At 38.6% G+C, this 25,163-nt stretch overlaps 1 protein-coding gene across 1 annotated transcript in view; it reads left to right on the forward strand.

Moving 5' to 3' along the window:
* LOC134658853 (ryanodine receptor) overlaps positions 1–25,163 on the forward strand; it is a 245,694-nt gene that overhangs the window by 64,562 nt on the left and 155,969 nt on the right. The window contains exons 20-33 of the mRNA XM_063514524.1: positions 1,540–1,750; positions 3,971–4,048; positions 4,930–5,060; positions 6,289–6,379; positions 7,469–7,618; positions 10,699–10,852; positions 12,685–12,812; positions 13,380–13,460; positions 15,122–15,221; positions 17,138–17,255; positions 18,048–18,128; positions 19,976–20,088; positions 22,153–22,264; positions 23,188–23,324. Coding sequence (XP_063370594.1) covers positions 1,540–1,750; positions 3,971–4,048; positions 4,930–5,060; positions 6,289–6,379; positions 7,469–7,618; positions 10,699–10,852; positions 12,685–12,812; positions 13,380–13,460; positions 15,122–15,221; positions 17,138–17,255; positions 18,048–18,128; positions 19,976–20,088; positions 22,153–22,264; positions 23,188–23,324 — 1,685 coding nt within the window. The remainder of the gene's footprint in view (positions 1–1,539; positions 1,751–3,970; positions 4,049–4,929; positions 5,061–6,288; positions 6,380–7,468; positions 7,619–10,698; positions 10,853–12,684; positions 12,813–13,379; positions 13,461–15,121; positions 15,222–17,137; positions 17,256–18,047; positions 18,129–19,975; positions 20,089–22,152; positions 22,265–23,187; positions 23,325–25,163) is intronic.

Genomic DNA, 25,163 nt, shown 5'->3' on the forward strand with positions numbered 1-25,163 from the left:
TCTAGTAAACTGAGGTAAGTTCGATTATCAACTTTATGTTGAATGGCGTAAGGGTCACTGGCTAACGAACTTTGATCTGGAGGGCATGTTCTTCCCGGTTATCAGCTGTTCTAGTAAACTGAGGTAAGTTCTATTATCAACCTTATGTTCAACGGCGTAAGGGTCACCGGGTCCTTCACCAACTTCAATCTGGAGTGCATGTTCTTCCCGGTTATCAGCTGTTCTAGTAATCTGAGGTAAGTTCGATTATCAACTTTATGTTGAATGGCGTAAGGGTCACTGGCTAACGAACTTTGATCTGGAGGGCATGTTCTTCCCGGTTATCAGCTGTTCTAGTAAACTGAGGTAAGTTCTATTATCAACCTTATGTTCAACGGCGTAAGGGTCACCGGGTCTTTCACTAACTTCAATCTGGAGGGAATGTTCTTCCCGGTTATCAGCTGTTCTAGTAAACTGAGGTAAGTTCGATTATCGACCTTATGTTCAACGGCGTAAGGGTCACCGGGTCTTTCACTAACTTCAATCTGGAGGGCATGTTCTTCCCGGTTATCAGCTGTTCTAGTAAACTGAGGTAAGTTCGATTATCGACTTTATGTTGAATGGCGTAAGGGTCACTAGCTATCGAACTGTTATCTTATCTTTTTGGGGAGACACAGAGTCTAAAATAAAATAAAATAAATAAACAAAATAGTTCTTTACCTATAGATGACAGGCAAACCTATTCGAAATGTGCAGTCAAGCGTGAGTCGGACTTAATGTACGGAACCCTTGGAACGCGAGTCTCACTCGCACATAACCTGTTTTTAACCTTTTAACCGCCATAGAATACGTCATCGAGCGTGCTCGTGGCGCCGGGAGGTACGAAGTTACATGAAATTTTGTCTTATTTATCAGACAGCAGCGAAATGAGCCCGATTTTGTATGTCTTATATGCAGGGGTCGGACAAAAAGTGCGGATGACGTAAAAATGACGTAATCTTGCACACAGGATGATGTTTGAGTTTGTATTTAAACTTCCGTGTGACATGTAGTAACCAAGTAGTATTAATGAAGTAACAAAATAATCGTAAATAAATCCATGGAATTAATAGTACAGGTGGTAGGGTGATGTAGTGAATAAAATAAATTTCACGAAACTTGCCACAATATTCGAGTAAAGATGACATTTTAGAGCGTTTTCTTATACATTAGTAAATATAAATTTTAGCTAAATATAATCGTGAAGATACAATAGCTAAACAATAACGAAGTCAATTTATTGTTCATCTGATTGACAATGTGTCAGTCAAAAACGTACTTACTTATTTCAAGTGGCGATATCGTTTAATAAAGAGGTTGATAAATGATAAGTGATAATTGTTTATGAAAATCAAAAATACTATTTGAAATCATCCTATAAGTGGTTTGACGTCATCCGCACTTTTTGTCCGACCCCTGCTTATATGTATATCAGTCTGCGGCGATTAAAAGGTTAAGGATTGTATATATCATATCAATCAACTAAAGTTTGTTGTAATAAAATGGCGTGTATCTTTCCAGTTGCCGATTTCTCCTAGGAGGTGAGCACGGTCGTCTCCGCTACGCAGCACCCGAGGGTTACTCACCTCTAGTAGAATCCCTCAACCCTCAGCAAGTGTTGAGCCTCGAGCCATGCTTCTACTTCGGAAACTTGGCTAAACGTGCTTTGGCTGGACCACCGTTGTTACAAGATGATACGGCTTTCGTGCCTACACCAGTTGATACAACTCTGGTAAGTTACGCCATCTATTGACTGATGCATAAACTAATCTCACCTCTAGTAGAATCCCTCAACCCTCAGCAAGTGTTGAGCCTGGAGCCATGCTTCTACTTCGGAAACTTGGCTAAACGTGCTTTGGCTGGACCACCGTTGTTACAAGATGATACGGCTTTCGTGCCTACACCGGTTGATACAACTCTGGTAAGTTACGACATCTATTGACTGATGCATAAACTAATCTCACCTCTAGTAGAATCCCTCAACCCTCAGCAAGTGTTGAGCCTCGAGCCATGCTTCTACTTCGGAAACTTGGCTAAACGTGCTTTGGCTGGACCACCGTTGTTACAAGATGATACGGCTTTCGTGCCTACACCGGTTGATACAACTCTGGTAAGTTACGACATCTATTGACTGATGCATAAACTAATCTCACCTCTAGTATAATCCCTCAACCCTCAGCAAGTGTTGAGCCTGGAGCCATGCTTCTACTTCGGAAACTTGGCTAAACGTGCTTTGGCTGGACCACCGTTGTTACAAGATGATACGGCTTTCGTGCCTACTCCAGTTGATACAACTCTGGTAAGTTTTAACGCCATCTATTGACTGATGCATAAACTAATCTCACCTCTAGTAGAATCCCTCAACCCTCAGCAAGTGTTGAGCCTGGAGCCATGCTTCTACTTCGGAAACTTGGCTAAACGTGCTTTGGCTGGACCACCGTTGTTACAAGATGATACGGCTTTCGTACCTACACCGGTTGATACAACTCTGGTAAGTTACGACATCTATTGACTGACGCATAAACTAATCTCACCTCTAGTAGAATCCCTCAACCCTCAGCAAGTGTTGAGCCTGGAGCCATGCTTCTACTTCGGAAACTTGGCTAAACGTGCATTGGCAGGCCCACCTTTGTTACAAGATGATACGGCTTTCGTACCTACACCGGTTGATACAACTCTGGTAAGTTACGACATCTATTGACTGATGCATAAACTAATCTCAGCTCTAGTAGAATCCCTCAACCCTCAGCAAGTGTTGAGCCTGGAGGCTTGCTTCTACTTCGGAAACTTGGCCAAGCGTGCATTGGCAGGCCCACCTTTGTTACAAGATGATACGGCTTTTGTTCCTACTCCAGTTGATACAACTCTGGTAAGTTACGCCATCTATTGACTGATGCATAAACTAATCTCACCTCTAGTAGAATCCCTCAACCCTCAGTAAGTGTTGAGCCTGGAGCCATGCTTCTACTTCGGAAACTTGGCTAAACGTGCTTTGGCAGGCCCACCTTTGTTACAAGATGATACGGCTTTCGTACCTACACCGGTTGATACATCTCTGGTAAGTTACGCCATCTGTTGGCTGATGCATAAACTAATCTCACCTTTAGTAGAATCCCTCAACCCTCAGCAAGTGTTGAGCCTGGAGCCATGCTTCTACTTCGGAAACTTGGCTAAAAGTGCTTTGGCAGGCCCACCTTTGTTACAAGACGATGCGGCTTTTGTTCCTACTCCAGTTGATACAACTCTGGTAAGTTACGCCATCTATTGACTGATGCATAAACTAATCTCACCTCTAGTAGAATCCCTCAACCCTCAGTAAGTGTTGAGCCTGGAGCCATGCTTCTACTTCGGAAACTTGGCTAAAAGTGCTTTGGCAGGCCCACCTTTGTTACAAGATGATACGGCTTTCGTACCTACACCGGTTGATACATCTCTGGTAAGTTACGCCATCTGTTGGCTGATGCATAAACTAATCTCACCTTTAGTAGAATCCCTCAACCCTCAGCAAGTGTTGAGCCTGGAGCCATGCTTCTACTTCGGAAACTTGGCTAAAAGTGCTTTGGCAGGCCCACCTTTGTTACAAGATGATACGGCTTTCGTACCTACACCGGTTGATACATCTCTGGTAAGTTACGCCATCTGTTGGCTGATGCATAAACTAATCTCACCTCTAGTAGAATCCCTCAACCCTCAGCAAGTGTTGAGCCTCGAGCCATACTTCTACTTCGGAAACTTGGCTAAACGTGCTTTGGCTGGACCACCGTTGTTACAAGACGATACGGCTTTCGTGCCTACACCGGTTGATACAACTCTGGTAAGTTACGACATCTATTGACTGATGCATAAACTAATCTCACCTCTAGTACAAGTTTATGACAAAAAGTTTACTAGAGTAGTTACTAAGACATCTATTGTGTAGAAAGTTGGTCAGAATTCAATGTTTCTTTTGCAGATTACGCTGCCTTCGTACGTCGAGCAAATCAGGGATAAATTGGCTGAAAACATTCACGAAATGTGGGCCATGAATAAGGTAAGCTCTAATATGATTTGTCTACAATAGGGAATATTACGCGAAACTCTGCGTAGGGGGCGCCACTCCCACAATAAGTTACAATCTAAGGGACTACCGCAAACAAGAGAGTCGAAATTTTGTTATATATCCTATCTATCACTCTTGCATATTCGAGCGATAAAGAGGCAGTTAGTCGAGTTTCGATTTCGCTTTTCCCGGTAGGCCCTTTGTAAACAAACCGCCTTGGTGTATCAATGTCATATTTGATTGTCTGTGAAAACTTGTCAAAAAACAGTTTAAGGCACAGTATGTATAAGTTACTCTATGGTTTACGAAAGGGACTAGTGCTGCACTCTGGCGGCAGAACACTGCAGTAATACTCCCTATTGGAATGTATTTGGATGATTTGGATTTTTTGGGAAAACCTTGTAGATTAGGGCGGTCTGAAAAAGGGTTATGAGTGAATATTCATAAGTGATTTCTATGTGTGTAAGTCAAATACGGGCAATAAATTAAACCAGATATAGAATTTACCCGTCTTATCATTAATTAAGATGTTTTTTTAAGTTACACTTAATTATGACCCCGTGATTAATTTTTTCCACATGTACCGAGCAGCAATGTACTGTAAACATTAAGAAACAGAAGATGATAATGACATTACGAGATACGAGCTTTTCATAATAACTGCCAACAAGCGTTGACAGTTACTTTAAAAAGCTCGTATCCCGTAACGTGTGTGTGGTGTATTACATTGCGGGCCGAATTATTTTGTAGGGTTAAATTTTCAATGCATTTCTAAGTAAAATCTATCTCAATATACTTTTTAGGTCCTATGCTAACCACCGTTTAAATATTCGCCCGTATTGGATTTACACACTGTATTATAATGTATTCAGATCGAAGCCGGCTGGATGTATGGCGACCAACGCGAAGATCTTCACAAGATACATCCCTGCTTGGTTCCTTTTGAACGGCTACCGGCCGCTGAGAAGCGATACGACATACAACTCGCTGTACAGACGCTCAAGTGAGTTTCAACCTTAATTGTACTTACATAAAGTTTAAATTAAATTAATGTTTTAATGTTTATTTGGGCACAAACGGTACAATAATACCTGTAAGTATTATTGTACCGTATACAAGGTGTAATCTAAAACGTGATACAAGATAATCAAACCTGAATCTTTTCATGATTTTGAACAACTTTTACTATGGGCTCAACTTTGTAAATTAACAATAAAAAAAATCTTTGCCATACATTTTTGTCTACCTCTCCTTGACCATTTCTATGGAACAGCTCAATTTTTTTTTTATATTACAAAATTGACCCCATAGTAAAAGTTGTTCAAAATCATGAAAAGATTCAGGTTTGATTATCTTGTATCACGTTTTAGATTACACCCTGTATTAATATTATTCAATACATGAACCAATGAAGTTAAGATACCAGTATTACCAGTAAACAGTAATACGCAAAAGTGCGGGCTTAACCATCGACTACCCTGTAAGTATACTTGTTTTAGTGAGAGGCTGGGTCGCCATGTGATGTGACATACAATAGTTATTAGTACAACAAGAGATCAAAGTTTGATATTTCTTCGAGTGCTTATTTTGAGTCCCGCGCAAGCGAAAGATTCTATACTCGCTACGCTCGTGAATCTAATTTAGAATCTTGAGCGTAGTAAGGGATTCAAAAGCGCACGAGATGTAAATAACTTTGATCTCGTGTAGTTCACAAAACTTTTCACCTCAGCAGTGAGAACATATTAGAGAACCCGAAAAATGTATTCCTTCTTCATCGCTTACCTCTATTCACTCATGTTTTCTTAAGATATACCAACAATTAAATTTTCACCTCAGCAGCTCGCACAAGGGTACTTTGCTACTTAAAAACAGTGAGCAAAATCGTATTTTGCTCATTTTGTCTCACTCGTGTTTTTAAGTAGCAAAGTACCCTTGTTCGAGCTGCTGAGGTGAAAATGCTTTTGCCATTTTTGTTCTACTAGTTTTAATATAGTTATTAATCGTTTGTCGAAACAAGTGGCACTAAATTAAAACACGACCGAAGGGAGTGTTTTAAATCGACACGAGTTGCGAATTATCTATTCGCACGTGTATCGTACAACGTTTTACATTACATATGGCACTTTAAACTTTCGACATACGCACGGAAAGTGCTCTTTCCCGCACTAGTCCAGGAAAGTAGCACCATATGTACTGTAAATTCTTTTACTGACCTGGTGTCCTTTATACAGGACAATTTTGGCGCTGGGCTACTACATCAGCTTAGATAAGCCCCCAGCGCGCATCCGAAACGTCAGGCTGCCTAATGAACCTTTCATGCAGGTAATATTATTTTTTCATATTTTTTCCTAATGAAATGACCCATTCGGAAAATTGTCCTCATTATTAAGAGTTTATCTTTCATTTCGAGAACGAAAGATCTCATGTTTCTCAATAGAAAAAACATAAAATAAATCTATCACTCAGGGAGTGCCGGCAGAAGTGAAAACTCAATGACTAGTGCAAAATGCACTATGTATAATTGAGGTTAACGCCATCTAGCGTTAGCGTTAATTACTTGAGACCCCTAAGCACATCACTGTTAGTACTCGAGTTATATTAATACCAGTTAGAGCGAAACTCACTAGATGGCATTTAAACAATAAAGAATAACTCAATGACATTACATGTAACAGTTTTTCATGTAATGTCATTGAGTCTTTCTTTATTGATTTAAATGCCATCTAAATGAGTGGCCATCTAAATCTTACGGTCACGTGATCGTCTTACGCTGTCTCGAGTTTAACATTTTCTCCCCACCTCAAAAAGTGCACAGCGCCGCTAAAGAAGTTTTCACTTCAACAAGTAGCTTGGATATTTGGACAACTTTGATAATAGGCCTCAAAACTTGGCCTTTTAAGGGGCCTACTGATAAAGTTAAACGCAAAAGGTGACAGTTCCGAACAACTGACAGGCCGATATCATCCGGCGGACTGATAATCAGTGGGCCCCTTTAGCTACTTAAAGATTTTTAAAGGCCTGAATAATATTGTATTTTACTATTATATATGTATGAGTGTATGTTTGTCCATATGAATGACTGGTAGTTGCATCCATTGCATCGTTAATTAAGTTTAAATCTGAATAACTGACGCTTAAGCTTTGGTTTCCTCCGATAGCGGTGCCGTCATATAGCGGCCGTCTCCTTACAAATACTACGACATCCATATTTAGCCGTATTATTTAGTATGGAGACGGCCCCTATATGACGGCACCGCTATCCTAGGAAAACCGATCTTTAGGATAACATTTTAATGAATATGTAACAAACTACTCAAGTACATTTTTAAATAAGTAAATTTCCATAAAATGTAAATCCTTATCTTAGCTAAAGATAAAGAAATAATTTGAATTCAAATTTTATTTCCACAGTCAAACGGCTATAAACCAGCACCTCTAGACCTGAGCGCTGTCACCCTGACACCGAAGATGGACGAACTAGTCGACCAACTGGCCGAAAACACCCACAATCTTTGGGCCAGGGAGCGCATTCAGCAGGGGTGGACTTATGGTCTCAATGAGGTTGGTATCAGTCACCTTACGAAGATCGACGAACTGGTCGACCAACTGGCCGAAAACACCCACAATCTTTGGGCCAGGGAGCGCATTCAGCAGGGATGGACTTATGGTCTCAATGAGGTTAGTATCAGTCACACTTAGACTGAAGATCACTGGTCTGGTCGATCAAAGTTGGTCGACCAACTGGCCGAAAACACCCACAATCTTTGGGCCAGGGAGCGCATTCAGCAGGGGTGGACTTATGGTCTCAATGAGGTTAGTATCAGTCACCTTACGAAGATGGACGAACTGGTCGACCAACTGGCCGAGAACACCCACAATCTTTGGGCCAGGGAGCGCATTCAGCAGGGGTGGACTTATGGTCTCAATGAGGTTAGTATCAGTCACCTTACGAAGATGGACAAACTGGTCGACCAACTGGCCGAAAACACCCACAATCTTTGGGCCAGGGAGCGCATTCAGCAGGGGTGGACTTATGGTCTCAATGAGGTTAGTATCAGTCACCTTACGAAGATGGACGAACTGGTCGACCAACTGGCCGAAAACACCCACAATCTTTGGGCCAGGGAGCGCATTCAGCAGGGATGGACTTATGGTCTCAATGAGGTTAGTATCAGTCACACTTAGACTGAAGATCACTGGTCTGGTCGATCAAAGTTGGTCGACCAACTGGCCGAAAACACCCACAATCTTTGGGCCAGGGAGCGCATTCAGCAGGGGTGGACTTATGGTCTCAATGAGGTTAGTATCAGTCACCTTACGAAGATGGACGAACTGGTCGACCAACTGGCCGAGAACACCCACAATCTTTGGGCCAGGGAGCGCATTCAGCAGGGGTGGACTTATGGTCTCAATGAGGTTAGTATCAGTCACCTTACGAAGATGGACGAACTGGTCGACCAACTGGCCGAAAACACCCACAATCTTTGGGCCAGGGAGCGCATTCAGCAGGGGTGGACTTATGGTCTCAATGAGGTTAGTATCAGTCACCTTACGAAGATGGACGAACTGGTCGACCAACTGGCCGAGAACACCCACAATCTTTGGGCCAGGGAGCGCATCCAGCAGGGGTGGACTTATGGTCTCAATGAGGTTAGTATCAGTCACAATTAGACTGAAGATCACTGGTCTGGTCGATCAAAGTTGGTCGACCAACTGGCCGAGAACACCCACAATCTTTGGGCCAGGGAGCGCATCCAGCAGGGGTGGACTTATGGTCTCAATGAGGTTAGTATCAGTCACCTTACGAAGATGGACGAACTGGTCGACCAACTGGCCGAAAACACCCACAATCTTTGGGCCAGGGAGCGCACTCAGCAAGGGTGGACTTATGGTCTCAATGAGGTTAGTATCAGTCACACTTAGACTGAAGATCACTGGTCTGGTCGATCAAAGTTGGTCGATCAGCTGACCGAAAATATCCACAATCTTTGGGCCAGGGAGCGCATTCAGCAGGGGTGGACTTATGGTCTCAATGAGGTTAGTATCAGTCACCTTACGAAGATGGACGAACTGGTCGACCAACTGGCCGAAAACACCCACAATCTTTGGGCCAGGGAGCGCACTCAGCAAGGGTGGACTTATGGTCTCAACTTAAAACCTGATGTCGTTTATGAACAACATCTTTATGACAGAGATGTTTAATCATCATATTCTTCGCGTTGTCCCGGCATTTTGCAGCAACTTAAGCAGATGTTTAATAATTTTTACTTAATAATTTTGAACTATGTTTCTTTTATGTGTCTTTTCCAGTATTGTGAGTTAATCATACTCGACAAACAAGACTCGACCTTTTATAGTTTAAGTAAGCCTTTTTCATTAGAAAGTTTTTTTGATGTTAAAAAACATCTCTTTTTCAGTGAACGTATTAGTATTAGGCCTTAGGTTTTTCAAAACTCGAAAAAAATGAAATCGTTCAGATATAATTACACTCCTGCAAGAAGACTGAGGACTCTGAAGAGGCCGAAACGATCTTAAATTCGATGGCTGGGACAGTCACACTTAGTATCGACTGAGTACTACTAGGTGTGAGGGTCACAGCACATTGGGTTTGTAGATGTCAACTGTGGAAGAAAGAAGATTTTCCGAAGATTCATTTGTGTTATTTATTTTCTTTACATTTTTGTGAAAGTCTACATTTACATTGAAAATACTGACGTTTATAAATTATTTTTTATGTGTATGTTTAAAAATATTTAATTTGATTAATTTAATAGCCGTTTAAATTATTTTTACACTGTTTTCGATTATGGCTGAATCCGGGTGGGTCTGTGCCTTCGAATCCTAACCTGCGGGCTCAGCACGGTTCCATTTTTATCGACTATCACTATGCCCGTCACTTTCGCATTTACATACTTGTTAGAACGTGACAGTCATGGTGATAAACGATAAAAATGCGACCGTGCTACTAGGGCTGCCAAAACAAGACAATATGGCGGACGAATGTTTAAAATGTCATCGTATTTAAGAATGATTTCGCTTAATATTTAGTTTTTTCTTCGCAAGTGCGATGAAAAACATTGTGTGTAACTCCGGGGGTAAAAATATTGTTACTCGAGTCTTTAATTCACTCCAGCCTGCGGCTGTCGTGAATATATATAGACTCTAGTACAATATTTCACTTACCCCCCACGTTGCACAATGTACTATTACTTATTTAAGCCCTCGAGTAGCGGATGGGTTCTTTATAAAGCGCATCATAATTGGGTATTTGACTAATTACTAGTCAAATTAGTTTCTTTTTTCGAACTGTCAAAACGTTTTTGCTACCTTGGAATTTATATGAAACATTACATCGTAACGTCACGGTCAACTCACCAACTTTTTATAAAATAAAAATAAAATGCATTTATTTCAGACAAACATGGTCCATATTTTGTTAGTACATCTTATCAATTTAAAAACTTATAACTAAGGTTAACTTAAAAATAATCTATATTTCTATCCGATTTATTAAATAGAACTTGTCTTTAAAAATAACTGCTAACTATGTTTTTCTAATAATTATCTGGTGCTTTATTTCATGCATGATGTGAAATAATTTACTTTAAATGCAGTAAAATACCCTATTATATGCTCCGCAGGATCCCGACATGCACCGGTCTCCTCACTTGGTGCCGTATCCCAAAGTAGACGACGCCATCAAGAAGGCCAATCGTGACACCGCGTCAGAAACCGTCCGTACCCTGCTCGTGTATGGATACATGTTAGATCCGCCGACTGGTGAACAACACGAAGGTAACTAACAGTAATTTACATAAATACTATAAATAGAAAGACGGACATGGCGAAACTATGTGGGCTTAGAAGGCTGAATGCTACTTTGGGAAGTGGCAAAGAGAATAATTGAATTCTGATGTCCTTTATTACGGACATGACAAAAATTAACTGGTGCTTGGGTCAAAGAAGCATATTCTATGAATCAACATGAAGGTAAGACAAACTAACAGTAATTTACATAAATACTATAAATAGAAAGACAGACATGGCGAAACTATGTGGGCTTAGAAGGCTGAATGCTACTTTGGGAAGTGGCGAAGTGAATAATTGAATTCTGATGTCCTTTATAACGGACATGACAAAAATTAACTGGTACTTGCCGTCAAAGAAGCATATTCTATGAATCAACATGATGAAGGTAAGACAAACTAACAGTAATTTACATAAATACTATAAATAGAAAGACAGACATGGCGAAACTATGTGGGCTTAGAAGGCTGAATGCTACTTTGGGAAGTGGCGAAGTGAATAATTGAATTCTGATGTCCTTTATAACGGACATGACAAAAATTAACTGGTGCTTGCCGTCAAAGAAGCATATTCTATGAATCAACATGAAGGTAAGACAAACTAACAGTAATTTACATAAATACTATAAATAGAAAGACAGACATGGCGAAACTATGTGGGCTTAGAAGGCTGAATGCTACTTTGGGAAGTGGCGAAGAGAATAATAAAATTCTGATGTCCTTTATAACGGACATGACAAAAATTAACAGGTGCTTAGACAATTAATCAATGTGTTATTTGTGGTAACATTACTTGTTAATAAAATGTTGTTTGACGACCGGTCTGACCTAGTGGGTAGTGACCCTGCCTATGAAGCCGATGGTCCCGGGTTCGAATCCTGGTAAGGGCATTTATTTGTATGATGATACAGATATTTGTTCCTGAGTCATGGTTGTTTTCTATGTATTTAAGTATTTATATATATTATATATATCGATGTCTGAGTACCCACAACACAAGCCTTCTTGAGCTTACCGTGGGGCTTAGTCAATTTGTGTAAGAATGCCCCTATAATATTTATTTATTTATTTATTTAAAATAATAGTACTAGTTGAATTTAAACTGTTGTGAGACATACTAACGAACTTGAATGCTGAACGCTGCTCGCACTGTTAGTGCTTGAGAAAGGAGACCTAGGCTCTCCGAAACATGTCGCACGAGTGACTTAAAATAACGTTAAATAAGTGAGTCTAAACCATAAAATGATTCAGTACTAGTTGACTACATGACTACGGATCTCTAAGAATCTGCTCTTTGTACCGTATCCCAATGTTGACGACTGCATAAGAAAGGCCAATCGTGACACCGCGTCAGAAACCGTCCGTACCCTGCTCGTGTATGGATTCATGTTGAATCCACCGACTGGTGAACAACATGAAGGTATAGTTGGTTTTCTGGGCTCCTGATAAATACTAAAAAAACCGGACAAGTGCAAGTCGGACTCGCCCACCGAGGGTTCCGTACTTTTTAGTATTTGTTGTTATAGCGGCGACAGAAATACATCGTATGTCAAAATTTCAACTAGCTAGCTATCACGGTTCATGAGATACAGACCTCCACCCTGGTAACAGACAGACAGACAGACAGACAGAGGAGTCTTAGTAATAGGGTCCCGTTTTTACCCTTTGGGTACGGAACCCTAAAAACACGTTATGCTATTAAATTTTGGGCCAATAAGAGCATACTTTTCTTGTAGATATTATTTTCATATGTCCCATACAATGGACATATGAAAGATGAGTCAATAGTTTTTTTTATATTTTTATAATTTAATTTAATAGCTTTGCTGCTGGAGGCTTCGAAGCAGAAGCAAGCCGACTTCCGAACATACAGAGCCGAGAAAAACTACGCTGTCAGTTCCGGCAAGTGGTACTTCGAGTTCGAGATACTCACAGCTGGGCCCATGAGGGTGAGTGATTATAAAGCCCTTGTACCTATATTTAATCTCCTGAGACTAAATGTACATTATAATGTACATATTGGTGCAAGCTAATTTGAAGCTTTCATGAAACAAATAAAGTTGCATTTCTTTTGTTTCATTGCTTTTTAAAACAAACGAAATTCGCTCTTAGAATAAGGTTCAAATTAAAAATTAGTAAACTTTATATGGTGGGTCTTACGATAAATGACAATAAATAAACAAGCATTTATTATAACAATCATCATAGGATAAATGACAATGTATGACTATATTGAATCTCTCTCGTAGAATGATGGTCCCTATTACAGTACCTTGAATTCTCTTTTGGTTGGGCATAACTTAAAAAATAATTGAATAATTATATTTTTAATGTCTAAAAATACATTTTACGTGAAATCTACTCCACATTAAAATTAACTGTCATAAAGAGCATCATTCGACGACGATTTTTTTACATTTCTGTTGTGATGTTATTTGTAACCAACAATACTTTCAACTGTTAAATAGCGTTTTATTTTACAAGAACCTGTCTTACTCGTAACTATTTTTAAACAGGTTGGTTGGGCACACGCTGACATGGCTCCCGGTATGATGTTGGGTCAAGATGAGAACTCCTGGGCTTTCGACGGATACAATGTAAGTTTCAGATGTCCTTTATATGGTACATATCGATACGTTTACAAAATGGTGTAATGTTCGATATGTTAAATTTAGTAAGTCTTTGAAATATGCAAATTATTACTTAGAATATTTCGACAGGTACAGTGTACCGTATACATCCTTTATTTTCATTATGGTTTTAATTTGTTTTCAGAAATTTCCTTGGTATACATAAAAGTAAATTTTAGAGTATCCGTTTTTTTTCTCGAGAAATAAACAAATCAACAATAATTTTAATTAGGTATAGGTATTGCCATTTTAAAAAATGCCGTTATAATATGTCGACAGTAGTCCGTAATACCCAATGCCGATATTCCCAGTATACCTACGTCATCAATAATGTTTTAATTAAAAATCAATAGTCATGTAATGGTCAAAAACAGACACATAAAAATCACACATACCTTTCAAATGTAACAATGTTGATTGTCTAACGCAGTGCGTTAAAGTGCACGGCGGATCGAACGACAGTTTTGGACAGCAGTTCAAAGTTGGCGACATCGTTGGCTGCTTTCTTGATGTTCTCGACCAAACTATTAGTGAGTGGCTTATAGACGCCAGCGATGTTTCTCTGATATCATTTAATTTAAAACCATTTAAAAAAGAACATGGTAGTAGAATCAACATAAATCGTTTTTGGCAGGCCGAAGTTTATTGTCAAGAATAAAGTGCATTGAATTCAGATGTCCTTTATAAATGACATCGTAATCAAAATTAGTAGGGTTTGCCATCAGAGAAACATCTTTAATGAATAAATGTGTAACTTGTGGTAACAATACTTGTTAATAAAACCAAAATGTTACATCCCTCTTGTTTTATATGTATTTTGTGTTGTTTTCTATCCTATATGAATATTATTTATTTATCCGTATATACGTTAGTTGCTAAAATGGCAGTGTTGGTAATTATTTTGGTAAAACCTTTTAGAATAGATTGTATGTCAGTGGAATGAGAATTAAAGTTTATGTCCCTGGCTTAATAATTACCTTTTCCAATGTATCTGCAACAATTATCTGGGTGCAAAATCCACAGTCAAGGTCGCTATCATTAAATTAGAAATTTAGTCATAAAAATGTTAACACGTTTACAAATCGTTAGTTTAAATCATACATTTCGTTCATAAATTTGTTTTAATATAGACGAAGCGATAGGTTGATTTAGGTCCTCCCGTTCCCTATTTAGAAGTATAGCTGAAATATTGTTATAATGTTATTATTTTCTAAACCTACTTTTTTTGGTTAGGGCGACAAAAAACAAATTATAAACACCTTCCAACTTATACATACATGTTTAACTTGTGTCATATTTTGCCTGTGTATCAGAATGTAGGTGTTGTCAGATCTTAAGGGGCCCACTGATTACCAGTCCGCTGGACGATATGGGCCTGTCAGTTGTTCGGAACTGTCAAATATTTGTTCTAAAGCTTTGGTTTCCTCCGAATGCGGTGCCGTCATATAGCGGTCGTCTCCATACAAATACTACGACATCCATATTTACCCGTATTATTTAGTATGGAGACGGCCGCTATATGACGGCACCGCTATCCTAGGAAAACCGATCTTAACTGACAGGCGGATATCGTCCGGCGGACTGTTAATCAGTGGGTCTCTTTATGTGATGTTATTTGTTATTTCAAGGAGGAAAAAGTATACAGCGGTAGTACGGAATCGTTTGGCAAGCAATGGGCGGTGGGTGATGTGGTCGGCGTGTTCCTAGACCTGATCGATAAGACGATAAGTACGTTAAAGCCGTTAAAGTTGCGTTTCTGCGAAGTTGCTGCGAAAATTTTCTAGATGTTATTTCTAAACAACATTTTTTTTAAATATTATATTTATACGGTGATACGCAGTAATGTCTGTATATTTATGTCTTTAAACGATTTTATCCTATTTATAGGTAATAATTTCAGACTTCGTATTTTTTTTGGTATATTCATAAGTAAATGTATGCTAAATAACATTGTTTACCATACAAAGTTCTTTTATTTGCCTTGTCATAAAATCAATACAAATTGCCTAAATATTTTTCGTTCATTACATTTATTTTTATATTATTTCACATTTTTATATTATTAGAAAATTTTCACATCACCTTCGTAAACGCACTAGCTTGACACTCGCTTCCAAATTTAATTTCTAAATTCGCTTTTCTCGAATTAAAACCACCGCATTGCTTTGCTTACAATAACAGGATTTTTCACAAAATTACCAGTTGAGACCAAATGTATCCGTTTTGAATGACAAATCGCCAATGTTACGGTGTATTGTCAGGGGCCTATTCTCGAACGGTATTAGTCTAATATTATTAGTGTGTTGCCATGGTAACCCATACGACTTGACAGTTCGTGGACTAATCATATTAGGCCCCATTTAGACGGCGTGCGAACTCGTATACGATTTTACTTCCATTGCGGACCATGGAGGTTACGTCAATGCAGCCGACCTTGGAGGATATAATCAAACGGAGACGCCATGTCTGTAATTTTCTGTACAAAACAGTCTGCCGATTTTTGCGGGGGAGGGGAACGTCAAATGTATGCGTAACGTAAAAATAGCCATGTCAGATAAACGTCAGTCCATACATTGTGTATGACCGTTGGCCGCCTATTTTCGACAGAGGGGAAAGCCTGTTAATGGCTACTCCGTTTAGTTGTATCCTCCAAGCAGCCGACCGATCAAATGACGCCATGTAATGAAACTCGCATGCGAGTTCTCGCACCGTCTAAATGAGCCCTTAGTCTAATACCGTTCGAGAAATGAGCCCCTATGCATAGTCATGTAGAAATCACAGCACGAGTAGAGGTCATCACCAAAGCTCTTTTAAAACAGTGCTCAGTAGAAATAGAGTAGAAAAGAAATGTATATATTCATTACACCATTAGTAGTAGAAGTTGGAAACAGTCCTTTTAGGTAATTAACAGTATTTGGTAGTTTTAATATTAATTCGTTTCTCATGATCTGTTAAAATCGTCATCGGTTTGATAAATTTTACATTACTGTCCTGCGTAACGGCCCTTAACCAGTTAACATTGTAACTAATCATCTAATATCATAGTGTGCTAATCTAGTAATATTATTAATTCTATATCGCCCTGCTTGAGATTGTCACTAATTTATTAATTTTATTATTTAACTCGACACAGTGATGAAAATGCTCTTAGACTTTTTAAACAATTTTTGTTATGTTAACAGTTTAGTGTTTAGTAGGTAGTCAATTTAAACAGATTTCCATTTTAAAAATCATGTTGTATATTGATTCTGTAATTGGATATCGTATTTATTTTTGAATTATTCAACGAATAACTACAAAATAAATTCGCATTTATGAGATAATTGCAATGACATAGAATCCGTTGTGAATTATTGAATGATAAAAACTCAAAGAGTTAAAGCATTATTTCAACCTATCAATTCAAGATATCAAACTGCATATTTTTAAAAGTATTTTTTTTATATATTAGAAATAGGTAAGCATTTGACCACAATCTCACCTGATAAGTGCCGATGCAGTCTAGGATGGAACATGCTTCCCTAAAACATGTCTATTCACTCTCGATTTAAAAAAGATCCCAGTTATAGTGGATTGGGAATAGATTTCCAGGAAGTGAATTCCACTCCTTTCCTTCTGTGACTTGACTTAATTAATTAAACCAGGTTTTTCCCTCAATGGCGAGCTTTTAATGGACGCCCTGGGTGGTGAAACTACGTTCGCCGACGTGCAAGGCGACAACTTCGTGCCTGCTTGCACGCTCGGAGTGGGACAGAAAGCCAGGTATGCCTCGTAAAGATTAAATTATGAGACGTTTGCAGGCAAAAAGTACCACACTGCCAATTTTAATTAAAATGGAGATCCCGTGACACCAAGAAACTAAAAGAAAAAAACAACGGGTGGCACTCAGGGAGTGCCGGCAGAAGTGAAAACTCAATGACTAGTACAAAATGCACTATGTATAATTGAGGTTAACGCCATCTAGCGTTAGCGTTAATTACTTGAAACCCCTAAGCACATCACTGTTAGTGCTCGAGTTATATTAATACCAGTTAGAGCGAAACTCACTAGATGGCATTTAAATCTTACGGTCACGTTATCGTCTTACGCTGTCTCGAGTTTAACATTTTTTCCCCACCTCAAAAAGTGCACAGCGCCGCTAGAAGTTTTCACTTCAACAATTCAGTTTGAACCTCGTGCCGCCCAATGTACTTTAGGATGTACACTCAGTTTCGATGGAATGTCAACCTTAATTAAATACAAAGTAGGTAATAGCACTTCATTTGTCTCGTAAAAATTTCGAACAAATGAAATTCAACCTAATTGAAAATACAACAAGATTGTAAATTCCTTGGCTATAATTTTGTATGGTCGGCGGCATGAGGATAAAGGACATCAAGAAAAAACGATGTTTATTATTAACCAACAATTAATAAAATGAATTTAATTTTAATTCTATTAAAATCGAAAAATTTAGTTAATTTTCAACTTTGCAAATATGTATTCTGATAAGACATTGTATTAATTGATCTGCGTATTTAAGTGCGATGTTACTTAATAGTTACATGCTTTCAGGTTAACATACGGACAGGACGTAAACACTCTGAAGTTTTTCACCATGTGCGGTCTGCAAGAAGGCTACGAACCTTTCTGCGTGTAAGTAGATATATAAAAATATACAAAGAATAAATAAACAAACGTACAAAACTTACTATTTAAGTACAAAAAACATATAGATAAAAAATTTGGCCCAGTTCGCCGTAAAGACTTTCCGTAGGCTGTATTTCTTCGCTGTATGGCGATATGGAAATAAAATGAAAAATTTACACATCCAATGTGTTTGGGATATGCTTGTTCAGATCTATTCCAAATTCGATAGCTTAAGTAGTTCTCGAGATATTTAGCAATGTGACAGACAGACGGACGGACGGACGGACAGAGTCGCACCATAAGGGTTCCTTTTGTACCTTTTTGGTACGGAACCCTAATAATACACTGCGAAATAGTGGCCAGCCCTCTGGTCACCAGAAGCCTCTATTACACGCGCTGACAAGTCTTGATAGTTGTGTAGTAGACATGGGTAGTTCGCGAATGAAAGATTCAATTGAAGTACTTCACTTGATGTCACTCATTCATTCACTAGTTCAGTTCGGATTCATTTAGTTCTTTACTTCAGCAATTCAGCTTAGAGAGTAACAAGGACGCCATGTTAAACCTAAGATTCATAAATGAATTTTTTTGAGTGATTCATATTGAATGAAATTATCTATCAAATTCTTCACTCAGCTCAATATATCCGCAAATGAGAGAAATGAAACCAGTACTGTTGATATAGATGGATCTGTTGAGCTACTGAACTAAACTGAACTAGTGAACTAAAGGAGTGAAGTACTTCAGAGCGTACGAAAGATGCATATCAATCTTTTCTTTTTAGTGACACATTTTGCGCATGACTATTGTGTAGTTTTAATATCTAGTAGCATAGCCGAAGGTGGTTAAGAAAACAGCTTTTTATTCAGATGTTTTCGAGTACTCCTCAAATGTATTACTATTTGGTCTATTTGCTACTGTCTTAACCTCCTGAGTTCTAGAAACAATAGGTTCTTTTCAGAATTATGATGACCAAAAGTAAATCTTGAATTTGTACATAAGGGCTTATTTAGTCGGTGCGGGAACTGGCATGCGAGTTTCATTACGTTGCTGTATTGGATCGGTCGACCGAATTGGTTGTAACCTCAATAGTCCGCAATGTAACTAAAATCGCATGCGAGTTCGCGTGCCGTCTAAGGGCTCGAACTCGTATACGATTTAAGAGCCAACAGGAGTGGTCATTTCTCCATACAAACGTACTCGACTGTTTCCTCCGTGGGTTTTGAAGCTAGAGCAATGATTTTTTCAACACAGATTAATATTGTCAATATCTGTGTCGGACCGTTTTGCTTTTTTTGATATTTTTGTTTTTTAAGGCGCTAGAGCCCCTCAAAAATGGCCAAAATGGCCTAATTAACTATGCCGCAATGAGAGGCGTGGTATTCAAAACTGATATCAATTAGCCAAAAAAGCAAAACGGTCCGACACAGATAATTTCGTAGTCATTTAGATTTCCAAATTTGGTTACGATTGGTTAAGTTTTGGAGGAGGAAACAGTCGAGTACGAAACCTCGATTTTTGAGATTTTTACGCAGGATTTTTCGCCTTGCCCTTATCGCACTAGTTTTAGGAGCCGCTTCCGTTAGCGAGACGGGTATATTTACCTAAAATATTTAAATCTCAGCTCCTGTTTCGTCTTAAGTTACATTGCGGACCATTGAGGTTACATCAATTCAGCGCACCGATCAAATGACGCAAGGTAATGAAACTCGCATGCGAGTTTTCGCACCGTCTAAATGAGCCCTAAATCAGCCCTAATGTATAAAGCCTGAAGGTGAGGTTAAAATTATAACCGTCTATCTGTCTAACTAAAAACTATATCTGTCTAACTACAATTTTTATGCGTTTTACAGCAATATGAAGCGAGACGTGACCCACTGGTACACGAAGGACCAGCCCATTTTCGAAAATACCGACGAGATGATCGACACTAGAATCGACGTCACCAGAATACCCGCCGGCTCAGGTATATCCACCTAAGGACCAGCCATACAAACGAAACATCGAAAAATTGCCACTGAAATTTGAACCTAAACTGTAGGAAATAGAGTTGATTTTACTTTGTTTGAAAATTTAAAGAAACAAAGCAAAAGCTACTCTGTTCCAATTGAACATGGTTTAAATTACATCGAACTGAATAGGTACTATAGGTAGGACCTTGGGCCTTAGGAGGCTATTATTTTTATTCCAGTCTGTATCTCGATATATAGTTTGTCAAAGGACTGTGTCGTTTCAAAAATTACGTCATCTATTTTTGACGATTTTTGACCCCCCCCCCGCCTTAAAATCATCCAAAAATCATGCTTCGAATGACCCCGTTTCCTCCTACGTCATGCTACCATCACCCGATGTCCAGACCCCTCCCCCCCCAATTTGAAAGGACGTAATTTATGAATAGCCCCTTAAGCTTTGGATTCCTCCGAAAACGGTACCGTCATATTACGGCCGCTGTATAGCGTGGACTGACGTCACTAGAACGTTGTCTATGTAAACAAGATGGCGCGGTTTCCTAGACGGCGTTACGTTACGTTGATTGTCAACGTAACGTAAGATGACGGCCGTCATGACGGTGTCGATAGTTTCGTGAACGTTTTATTAGATAGCGGTGACGCCATTTTGAATAAATGACACGAGATTTGAATAAATGATTCCGTACTACGATTATTTTCCTCTTTAGAGTCGTAGCCATCTCCCCTGTTTCCAAATATTAGCAGTTGAATTTGAATAAAAATCTAGAATAATGTTGAAGAATTTTTTGTGTTTATAAAATAGAAACAAAAATAACTTTATTACAATCAAAAACTCATCATCATCATCTTCCTCGCGTTGTCCCGGCATTTTGCCACGGCTCATGGGAGCCTGGGGTCCGCTTGGCAACTAATCCCAGTAATTGGCGTGGGCACTAGTTTTTACGAAAGCGACTGCCATCTGACCTTCCAACCCAGAGGGTAAACTAGGCCCGTATTGGGATTAGTCCGGTTTCCTCACGATGTTTTCCTTCACCGAAAAGCGACTGGTAAATATCAAATGATATTTCGTACATAAGTTCCGAAAAACTCATTGGTACGAGCCGGGGTTCGAACCCGCGACCTCCGGATTGCAAGTCGCACGCTCTTACCGCTAGGCCACCAGCGCTTTTTTTGAATATTAAAGTAATTACTAGATACATACATACATACATATAATCACGACTTTTTCCCGGAGGGGTAGGCAGAGACCACGGATTTCCACTTGCTACGATCCTGATAGTAATTAGTAGGTAGTGGTAGCATAACATAAACAAGCAACAACGGTTGCACTCCGGGAGTGCCGATAGAAGTGAAAACTCACCTCACTATGTTACCGACGCCCGGTAACACGAGACCTACATACGTTTAGCGGAGGTATTCTATTTATTTATTATATATTATTATCATTCTCAAATAAGATCACACTTTTTCACTGACATGTTTATTTACATACTGCCATGACAACGTCAAATTATTTGAACATAAAGTCTATTTTTTTATTCGGTAGACTGAAATGACAGTTAATAGTATGAAATGACATTTCATGTTCATACTATTAACTGTCATTTCAGTCTATCGAATAAAAAAATAGACTTTAGGTAAAGAATCTTGAAAAGGAGTCCGCAACATAAATGTCAAATAACATTGAGTTTTTCTTTATTGATTTAAATGCCATTTAAATTATGAGTGGCCACCTTACGGGGCTTACGGTCACGTGATCGCCTTACGCTGTCTCGAGTTTATCATTTTTTCCCCACCTCAAAAAGTGCCCAGCGCCGCTAAAGAAGTTTTCACTTCAAAAATCATAATCATTGTTTCTTAAATTGAAAATGAAACTGTTAGTCTAAGTATATAATTAGTTAAATAGGTTAAGTGTATAAAACTGAGCGCATCTCGCCATCAAACGTAACAGTTTGGCGAGAATATAAATGTTTAGTAATTAAGATGTAAATTTAAATATATAAATAAATTAAATAAAAAATAAAAAATTCAATAAAATATTATGTCGCTTTTGTTTCCAGATACGCCGCCATGTTTGAAAATATCGCACAACACGTTTGAAACTATGGAGAAGGCTAACTGGGAGTTCTTGAGAATGTCGCTGCCTGTCATCTGTCATGCGCAATTTATCGAGTAGGTTCTGGTTCGATGTTATTTATAAACAACATGTCGCGACACGAGTAAATAATGTGTTGTGGCACTTGTGGTGTGAAATAATGGTTATTTGTTTTACCAGGGGGCAAAGTTGTTGTTTAACCGCTCGTTCTAATATTGATACCCGCGAGCGAAAGATTCCAAAATTAGCGAGTGGATCGAAAAATTGAATTTTGAGCGTTGCGATGGTTTCAAAGCACGAGGGTTAAACAAAATTTGCCCCCGAAGTGAAACACGAAAAATTTCACCACACCAACTCGAAGAAAATATTAACTGTAAGATATCAAACAAAATGAAACCAAACCAAATCCAAATTAATTTGATTAAATATTTATCATTCAAAAATCATCACTTAAAAATCAATTCTACCAGCAAACATAAGAAAACAACTCAAAATTTGCATTTGATTACTTCATGTGAATAAAATGCAACTTTGCTATCAGTTTTAGGGTTCCGTACCCAAAGGGCACACAGGTACTTACGGCACACAGGGACCCTATTACTAAGACTCCGCTGTCCGTCCGTCCGTCCGTCCGTCTGTCACCGCTGTATTTCACGAACCGTGATAGCTAGACAGTTGAAATTTTCACAGATGATGTATTTCTGTTGCCGCTATAACAACAAATACTAAAAACAGAATAAAATAAAGATTTAAGTGGGGCTCCCATACAACAAACGTGATTTTTGACCGAAGTTAAGCAACGTCGGGCGGGGTCAGTACTTGGATGGGTGACCGTTTTTTTGCTTGTTTTGCTCTATTTTTTGTTGATGGTGCGGAACCCTCCGTGCGCGAGTCCGACTCGCACGTGGCCGGTTTTTGAACAATCAAGAGAGTCTTTACCAGTTGGTGTGGTGAAAAATTTTTTTTTCTTTTATTTTACTGATGACAAAAATTATTGCAGCGAGCGCGAGAAAGCACGCCGCTGGATAGAGATCAAGGAGCGTCAGCAGATGCTGATGAAGGAAGCTGCCGAGGCGCAGATGCCGGCGCACATCGACCAGATCATGCGCAGCGGGTTCACTATGAACGACATCAAAGGTATGTTTAGTTACAAAAGTAACAATACAGCTCGTTTACAGTTACAAATGTTACAATACAGTTTGTTTACAGTTACAAATGTTACAATACAGCTCGTTTACAGTTACAAATGTTACAATACAGCTTGTTTCGAGTTACAAATGTTATAATACAGCTCGTTTTCAGTTACAAATGTTACAATACAGCTCGTTTACAGGTACAAATGTTATAATACAACTCGTTTACAGTTACAAATGTTACAATACAGCTCGTTTACAGTTACAAATGTTACAATACAGTTCGTTTACAGTTACAAATGAAACAATACAACTCGTTTACAGTTAATATGTTACAATACAGCTTGTTTCCAGTTACAAATGTTATAATACAGCTCGTTTACAGTTACAAATGTTACAATACAGCTCGTTTACAGTTACAAATGAAACAATACAACTCGTTTACAGTTCCAAATGTTACAATACAGCTCGTTTACAGTTACAAATGTTACAAAGGTATTATTACTATAATTAAAGTCGTAATACAACGAAAATTTTGAATTATAAACTGAAATAACTGATTAGAATTCCATTAATGCAGAAATAATCTAAGTGAATTGCCAGAAACAATCCAAAATTTGATGGAACTACTTTAGCAAATAAGGAAGTTACGTTCCGGTCAACCTTTGAACCGCTCTCTTGCAAAATTCTGATCTTGCATTTGCCTCAATATACTTAGGAGGTATCGTTATGTTCATAGGTATATTACGTATATGGTGGCACCTATACACTATATGTCACTGTAAAGTCTCTGCAAAGTTAGCTTGATCTTACTCTTTTTTGCAGTCTGAATACGATTCACAAATTCATATTAGAACAAATTAAATTATTTAAAGATTATTTATTTTTTTTATTTCAGTTTATTTCAGTTTATGATTCACAAATTATTCAATTTATTTATACTCTGGCACAGCTACTCTGTCAGTAGAAAAAGGCGAATTTAAAAGAAATAAACTCGAAGGGAAGACCTCCCATATAAAATTTGACTTTCGCGTCTTTTTCTACTGAAAAAGTGGGTGTGTTTGAGTATAGTAAACCTATCGATTAGTGCGAACTTTATAAAAAAAATGTAGCATATTCTTATTCAGTTGTCCTTAATCCTTTGTTTTTTATTTGCCAACACAAAATAATACCAGCGTTTTACCTACCAATAAAACGCTTATTAAACAACTTACTCATTCGAAGCCTAATAAATGAGAGTAGCAACACTGTTATCCGTGACTATATTGGTTGAAGTGCCGTTTTTCAGTACTGGTCACCCTACTTTCCCGCCATTTGTTTCCGTTTAAAACCCCACCATGGTAGCCATGATGGATTCTCGAGTTCAGATCGAGTTTCATTGCGTCTTATTTACGCCAGGCAGAGATAGAAATAGGCTTCGAATGAGTAAGTTGTTTAATAGGCGTTTTATTGGTAGGTAAAACGCTGGTATTAACCAACTGTACGTCATTCGAAGCCTAATAAATGAGACGTGTCTGTTATCGCCTGGTGGGGTTTGTTTATGATTTCTAGCCAATGTGATGAAAATGATTCTGAAGGTAACATCCCAAGTTATTCCTTGGGCCTATTGGTATCAATTGCATGAATGAAAAGCAAGATTGTATGAAATATGCAGTCTTCAGAATCATTGTTTCACTAAGTAAATAACTGGAAGTAAGTATCACTGACTGATATTGAACTGAAGAAACAAGTGTATAGTTATATACATAACTATACACTTACTCCCTATTATGATTTGTACAAAAGAAACCAAGCTAGGGAAAATCATGAGCTCTGAAGCTTAGCAAAAACGGCTTCTTAGCTT

Source organism: Cydia amplana, chromosome 23 (genome assembly GCF_948474715.1).
Source record: "Cydia amplana chromosome 23, ilCydAmpl1.1, whole genome shotgun sequence".
Taxonomy (NCBI): Eukaryota; Metazoa; Arthropoda; class Insecta; order Lepidoptera; family Tortricidae; genus Cydia; species Cydia amplana.